This window comes from Otolemur garnettii, unplaced genomic scaffold (genome assembly GCF_000181295.1).
Source record: "Otolemur garnettii isolate 467f Iridium unplaced genomic scaffold, OtoGar3 scaffold00015, whole genome shotgun sequence".
In the NCBI taxonomy this organism is placed as follows: Eukaryota; Metazoa; Chordata; class Mammalia; order Primates; family Galagidae; genus Otolemur; species Otolemur garnettii.
In genome coordinates this window covers 2363289-2371365 of record NW_003852410.1, presented here as the reverse complement: position 1 = coordinate 2371365, position 8077 = coordinate 2363289, and the positions used below count along the sequence as shown (strand labels likewise).

Sequence of the window (8077 nt, the reverse complement as noted above, 5' to 3'; positions counted from 1 at the left end):
CTGATGTCAGGGGATTCAGACGCACCGTCTGATGTCAGGGGATTCAGACGCACCGTCTGATGTCAGGGGATTCAGACGCACCGTCTGATGTCAGGCAAACACCGGCTTTGCTCTGCCAGTCCCTTACATGCCACAGGAAATAACAGATATAAGATACGTGGCCCAAAACTGACACCCACAAGGGCCTAATACAAATCCTCGATTGTATAGAATTCTATTATTGTTATTGCCAGCTATTAAAAAAAAAAAAGTGGCAAAGCATTGCCATTTTTAAGCTATTTTTGCAGCTGTCACTTCATTCTAGCTTCTTATGTTATGGGCTAATGCTTTTCAAACTATCTGAGTAAAGGGCCAGTTATATTACTATTCTGCCAATCTGTTGTACACCCATACTGTTGTAAAACACAATAAAAATTAATTACTAGAGGAATGAAATGAAAAACAGGCATACAGATCAAGGCTTTCATTTTTGTTTTCTTGCAGTTTTTGGCCAGGGCGGGTTTTGAACTGGCCACCTCTGGTATATGGGGCCTGCGCCCTACTCCTTTGAGCCACAGGTACCACCCAAGGCTTCAATTTTTATTATTAGATTCAATAGTCATAAAAGTACTGCATCAAATTGCTATGAATGTCTCTAAGTGCTCACTGTCGATTTCTATAATTTCCTCATTGGGCTAGGCATGGAGGTTTGCTAACTGTGGACTGCCTTTTAAGTAGCAAGGCAACACTTAGGAAACTGGGACCCAGCAAAGCTAAGCCACTCGCTCTGGTCTCCTGACTCCAACGCTAACTCCATGTCACTAGGGATCTTTCCCAAAGCTCTCTGTGTAGAGTTGAGGGAAAAAAAATCCAACCAGAAGCCCAGAGAGGGAAAGCACCAAGCCCCAAGTCACACAGTAATTCAGCGGCCAATCTGAGTTTGCCTACCCTCTGCTAAAGCTATTTCCCCACCTACAGACATCCTATCTGAATCGTCCAGGGCCTGGACGTCCAAGGACTGAGTCATGTAGGACTTAGGGAGGTATTTCTGACCGGGGGTGGCCACTGGCCTCCCTGCATCCTCAGGCAACGGCTGGCTCTGCTGTCGCCTTCTCAGACACTGCGGGGGCTGTGCTGGCTGGTTCCGATTAATCAACTGGCTCTCTTACTGTTCCAAAAATAAATATGCCAGAAAAGGGGCACTACCGAATGGGCAGCCGTCATTCCCTCCTCCCCACCCGTCAGCCCCCTTCTCCAGCAGCACACAGCACCCTGAGGCTCAGCGGTGGGAACGGCCCCCAGCCCATCACCCTGCAAGAAAAAAGTCCTGTCCTCTCCTCTTCTGGAAACAAATTAAGAAATGAAGTCACTGTGCACTTCTGATGTGCTGGCACGGCTGCCTAGAGGCTCCTGAGCCGGCTCTTATAAATATCTCCCCAAACCAGCACATTGTCTGAATGCTCACATCCGAGTTAGGGGGACAGCTGCCTTACCCGGCCCTCTGATAGCAGGTTTTCCAACTCACAGAAGACAGAGCAGTCACCCCACACATAGCACCTGAAGGGTACTCCAGAAATAATTCAAATATCAGCACCAACGGCTTCTGCAAAAAAGTAATAACAATTAAAAGACATAACAGAGGAACTTGAGGCGGGGACTATTACAATAAGCGAAACTGAGGGGAAGGAGAACTCCATCTGTCTCCTCAGTGTAGACTGAGACCCACGTGCATGGATTTATAACTAGGGAGGCCGGGGGATGAGCTGGGGTGCCCACAGAATTTCTGAAATCTGTTTTCATAGGATTTTCAGAGCACATAAACAAATAATTGCCATCCCTGAGGCCCTACCACATGTCAGGTATTGTGTTAAGCACTGCCCAAGAGCTGGTGCACCTAGCACCAAGTGAGCGCTCAGTGAATATTGTTTGGACGGTGCTGGATTGATGGACAGATGAATGTGTGGGTAGGTGGCTCAATGGTGGGTATGGATGGCTAGATGGATAAATGGAAGAGAAATTAACCCGATTCCTCACAGCAGCCCCATTTTACAGATGAGTTAAATGAAGCTCAGAGAGCTTCCCAAAGATTTGCCAAAGTCACTTGTCTGGTCAGTAACTGCCCTTGTATGCAAACCCACCTTTGGGACTCTAGCTTCTGTTACAGAAAGCACTCTGTAAAAGGTACCAATGACAGCTAGCAATTATTAGCCAGGTACTCTATGCCGGGCGCTATGTTGAGTATTTACATCTTAATTTATTTAATTCTTGGACAACCGAGGAGGTTTAAATAAATTAAGGAGACAAAGTGAGGAAAATGAGGCACAGAAAAGCTACGTGACCTGGTCAAGTTCAGCCCGCCAATAAGGAGCCGTGGACTCAAACCTCAGTGGGGCGACTTCAGAGCCAGGGCTGTCCTCACTCCGCTGCCTCCGAGAGGATAAGCACAAAGAGTCAAAGAATGAAGGAACATTTTAGGATAAAGGGGCAAAGCAGCAGGGCTGCCGAAATCGCTGGCTCTCAGAGCTGGCTGGGTGACCATGGCACTCCTCTGACAAGGGCCAGACCTAGGAGGGGACAGCCACAGCACAGCCAGCAGCTACTGCAGGGTCTGACCCAGCAGGGGCAGCAGGAGGAGCCCTGGCTCAGGGTCGGGACGCCTAGATTCAGCTTGGATCCTATGAGGTCCCCAGTCAGGGCTATCACCCACCTACAAGGTGAGGAGGTACGACTGGGTGACCTGTGAGTGGGGAGGCCCTGGTCCTAAGGAATAGTTGCAAGAGAGACAGGGGAGCCACCAGGCCCTGAGCAGGAGCGGGAAGAAGGGAGAGGGCCTGCCGGGACAAAGGCAGAGAGGCTGCTCTCTGCCCAAATACTGCCTGTGCTGGCAAAAGCTCCTGAGGCCACAAAGTGTCTCTAGAAGCCAGGCTGTGAGCTAGGAGGCATAGGCTGGACATTGGCCCTGATGGGGGTGGGCAGACCACAGAGGTCAGGACACCTCAATCGGCCAGACCCAGGTCCAGGGCTCACTGAAAGGGAAGGCAGCCCACCAAAATGTGACCTTGAGTGTTAGAAAAATGCAAGCTTGGGCCTCTTCTGCTCTTTTTTTCAATTAATTTTCTGTGATGTGGCTGTTTTTCATAATGAGAAGTAATTTTAGTAATAATGACGCACATAGAGGAAGGGAACTCCTCCCCACAACTGAAGTGGGAAAGGGCCTGGGAGATTGACGTGTGGGTTCTGGTCCGTGTGGCCCCCACATGCCCCTCTGTTGGTCTGACTAGGCTGTGCTTTCATTCAGCTGCCTTTTATTTAAATGGCCCAGGAGCACTGCTAGAAAGAAGGGTTTAGGCCCCTCTGGTAATGATCCCGGGGAGACCCGTCCTGGAGCCCCTCTGTCTGCTCAGTGCTTTTCGGTTGTCTGGTGGTCTTTCTGGCCTTCCCTCCTTTCATCCCCACAGACCCCCTGGAGGATGGTCATTGCTTCCATTTCACAGACAAGAGCTCAGACTCAGTGATGCAGGGTGACACTGCCTGTGCATAGGCCACTAATGCTAACTGCATGGCAAGGACTCAGGAAAAGTTGGGTAAAGGAGGGGGTCACAGATTATTTATTCTCACTCCCCGAATGGGGTTTCAGTCACCTGATCTGTGGGATGTGTGAACTGGAGTCACCAGGCACACGTGTTCCTTCCAGCAGCAAAGGAGACAGGAGGGACTCGGGTGGGGAGGAGGAGAGGAAGGGCTGAGGTCATTGCAGGCCTAGGGTAAGATCTGGCCTCCTCCAGGAGGTTCTGTGGGGCAGCTTGGCCACACTCAAGACACCAGGCAGCCTTGCTGGCCGAGGAACTTCTTCCCAGGGACTGCACGGACCTCACTTTGCCACGCGCCACACTAGCTGCCAGACCTGGGCACCTCTCTCCATCTCACCACCATCACCCTGGACCAGGCACCATCCACAACGGCTCCCAGCTGGTCCCACACCATCCTCACTTCCAGCCCTGCCACCACCCCAACTGCAACAGCCAGAACAAGATGCTCAAAACCCAGCTCTCACTGAGCCGCTCCTGTGCAAGAGCGTCTGAGGGCTCATGGCACTAGAGCTGGCCAGTCTCCCCTTTCCAGCCTCACCCTGGCCACTCCAGCCTGGCACTCAGCCATCCAGAAGCACCTGTGTGTCCCTGAGACCATGTGATCCCTCCCACCAGCTCTTGGCAGTCACTGCTTCTGCCCTGGTGGCTTTCCTAGCCCACACCCCATCCCTCCACTGGCTGCTTTCAGGTATCAGCTGAGCTTGATGTCTCTTCTCCAAGGAAGTTTCTGTAACCCCAAGTCTCTTTACTTTCTGGGGTACAGGGGTGGACACAGACCTCGTTCTCACCTTCACTGACGCTTTCAGTGTAGCAGGAATGCCTGCCACCCACCCTATGAGGGTAGTGCCTATGCTGTCCACTGTTCTACCCACAGGTGCCCAGTAAGTCTCTGCAGGATGGATATGATTGTCCAGCACCCTGAGGATCAGAAAAGAGCACTTGAGAGCTGTGGCTCTAGTGCCACCTCTAATTTACTGCTGGCTTTAAGCAAATTGCTCAACTGCCTGGGCCTGTTTATCCATCTGTAAGATGAGGGTGGGACAGGCTCACTATTATGCTGCTCAGTGCCACCCGGAAACCAGCAGTGTTGCTGGGGAGCCTGTTAGAAATGCAGAACCTCAGCCCCCCACCCCCTCAACTGCAGGGTCAGAGTCCCAAGAGCTGGTCCAGCCACCAGGCTGTAGCAAGCCCTCCGGGAGATTCTGGGAAGTGGGTAGATGCTGTGAATTGAGCATTCCCCATCCCGCCTTTGCAGGTGGATTTCGAAGACGTGATCGCAGAGCCCGTGGGCACCTACAGCTTCGATGGCGTGTGGAAAGTGAGCTACACCACCTTCACCGTCTCCAAGTACTGGTGTTACCGCCTGCTGTCCACGCTGCTGGGCGTCCCGCTGGCCCTGCTCTGGGGCTTCCTGTTCGCCTGCATCTCCTTCTGCCACATCTGGGCGGTGGTGCCCTGCATCAAGAGCTACCTGATCGAGATCCAGTGCATCAGCCACATCTACTCGCTCTGCATCCGCACCTTCTGCAACCCGCTCTTCGCTGCCCTGGGCCAGATGTGCAGCAGCATCAAGGTGATGCTGAGAAAAGAAGTCTAAGGTGGGGCGGGGCAATGGGGCCAGCGGGGCAGGGGCATCAGGCCGCGCTGACCTCCTGCTACTGCTCCATGGGGCCACCGGAGAGCTCTTTCTCTTTAGGAACTGCTTAGTTTCCCCCAAAGATGAGAGCAGACGATGTAGAAAAGCCATAAAGGACAGACAGCCCAGCCACATGAGCACAGTGGCCCTTCACTCTGGCCGGATCCCACCACGAGGCCCCCATGAGCAGTTGTGAGTGAAGGTCACGGCTAAGAGGCAGCTATTGCAAGTCTTTGTGTTCACTTGTACTGTAACAACATAAACCAGCACTCAGTCCCCACACGGGGTCGACCTGTCCACGCGCACCCAGGAGAGCGGCCAGTGACTATTGGCGTTAGGAAGGTGGCTCCAATAAAGGGTTTCGGCTGCACTGGAGAATGCTGTGTTTTCTTTGTGTTGGAAAGGTTGGTATGTATCCTGACCAGCTCCAAAAATACATTTCACTGTCCTGAGAAATAGAAACAGGAAAAGCTGGGTGCCTTCACTTCGTCAAATCCTTGTCTGCCCTTGGGATTTAACTTGTTTGGCGTATCTGTTCCCCATGTTCCTTGGGAGATTGCATCCTAATGACTTCTGTTGCCCCTGAGGGCAATGGGCCCCAACAGAAGAAAACAGCCATTGGGCTGGCAGAGGCAGGGGTAGGGGCAATGACCCTCCCTGGGTACCACAGAAGGCAGGGCCTGGGTTCAAACCTCCCTGACATCAAGGCCTGGGCATGCCAGGCACTGCCGTTTGGGAGTGCCATCTCCCTAAGAGATGTGATGAGGGCATGAGCTCTAATGTGTGCATGTGTGGACTGGCTACGGAAATAAAAAGCAATAGAAAAGGCATGTGCTGCCCCCTCCCTCCTCCAAACACACACACATGCACACACAGGGCTACAAAACAACCCAGGACTCTTGTGTTGGGAAAGGGTTCTCAATAGATCATGGCACAGTAAAGGCTTGCCCAGTCCCGCAGCAGAGAAACCTGGGAACCCTATTTAGAATAATGCTTCCAATCCTATTTTACCTTTTCTCCGTCTTTTTTTTTTTCATGCAACACCCATTTAAGTCTCGTATAATTAAGAGTGCACAGCACTTTGGGGGTGTTCAGAAGCATCAAGTGTCGCCAAGCTTCCAGCCTTGCAGGGCAGAGCGATGGCTGGACCACACATGGCCTGGGAGCCTGGACACAGGCAGCCTTGGTCTGAGTCCTGCTTCTGTTTCTCCTCTCCCACAATTTATGGTCATCCATAAAGTGGCCTCTAATGTCCATTCCAGCTGTGAAATTTTACTCATTTTGGTTTTTTCTAGTATCTTTTCTAAATTTCAAACACAGAACAGTTGAAAGGGTTTGCAGTGAACACTGATTAACATACACATACCATCTGGGCTCTGCGATGACCATTCCCCACTCTGCTTTCTCCCATCGCCACTAATCTATCCATCCCTCTCTCCACCCATCTCGTCTTTCTTTATTCATTTCCAGACACATTGCAGGTGTCAGTACATTTTACCCCTAAAAACTTCTTTCATCCCTTGTTTTTACAGATGAGAAAGTTTCAGCCCAGACAGTTCAGCAGACTCACCAGAAGGCACCCAGCACAACATTAGTGCTATGGCCTCAGCCCACTGCCCTGCCCCCCCCCCCCAGGCTCTTTCTCCATTCTCAAGTGCACTCCGAGGGCCCAGGCTCCTCCTGCTGAGAAGGATTAAGGCCAGGGCTACTTACATCCTCCTCAAAGGCTTCCAGTCTCAAATGTCTCTTTAAATCTGTAGGACATCCACTTCAGACTTGGAATCTTAGGTGATGCAGAGATTTTCATGCTCCGCATATTTGCTGTAACTGGATTTTAACTACAACTCTGACTTTCCAAGCTCGTGCTTTTTCCCTCAGGGCAGACCCTGGCAGGTGCTCAGTTACCCGTGAGGTTCATAGAACTGGGGACAGGACACACATTTGAGAAGCAAGATAGCTGAGGAGTTCTGCTCCCTCTGGGAATCCCCTTGAGAAGCAGCACTCAGGAAAGCACATTGTGGTGTCATGAGAATGGGCCCGGGGCAGGAGGACAGAGTTGCACTCCCTCCCATTCAGCCCACCAGGGACTCCCAGTTAAAATGCAGGTTCTGGGCTCAGCTCCCAAGTCTGACTCAATAGTGGGGCCTAGGAATCTGCATTTTAACAGAATTCATTGGTGATCTTGTCGGTGGGCCCCAAGTACGCCTTCAAGGTAACAGTCTATAATCCTATTATCTACAGAATTAGAGCACAGCATATAGTGGGTTTGGGCACATTATATGAAATCCTGGGACTTTTAAAGCATCTTCCCACAGAGCTCTGAGAAATGGATGCAGCTGTGAGAACAGAGGATGGGACTGGGTCCCTTTCTTGCCCTCTACCATAGTGCACGTGCCTGTCATAATCAAGCAAATAATTCTGCAGCCTGGCAGTGCAAAGGGGCTCTGCAAGCCACCAGGTACGGTCCCTGTTCTTGGGAGGGAGAATGAGGGCAACGCAATGCATGGAAAACGTGTTTATTAAGTGCACCCTGTATCAAGCAGCTCACGAAGAAACACCTCATGGTCGGCCACATCATTCGCCAAGTGGCACAGAACACAGAAGGGCGCCACAGAGAGTCACCACTGTAGAACAAAATCAAGGGGATCACATTTTGTGTTAAGCCGTGTTTTGTTGATCTCGAATACAAAACAGGTGAAGCCCATTAAAACCAGGATCTTCGTAAAAGCCTGCACCGTCCTCTTTCCCCAAGTGGCAACACACAGACTCATTCCAAAAGGAGACTAAAGTATGTGACAACTTTTAGGGGGGGAGCCTACAGAAATAAGGCTCAGAGTCTACCGTCACCTTTGGTGATTAGAACAATGAAATA

General features: G+C 51.3%; 1 protein-coding gene across 1 annotated transcript in view; it reads left to right on the top strand.

The window, feature by feature from the left end:
* The window catches only part of CAV3 (caveolin 3), a 12211-nt gene extending 7005 nt beyond the window's left edge, over positions 1-5206 (top strand). The window contains exon 2 of the mRNA XM_003785471.2: positions 4825-5206. Within this exon, the coding sequence (XP_003785519.1) occupies positions 4825-5166 (342 nt within the window). The 3' untranslated portion in view covers positions 5167-5206. The remainder of the gene's footprint in view (positions 1-4824) is intronic.
* The last annotated feature ends 2871 nt before the right edge of the window (positions 5207-8077 follow it).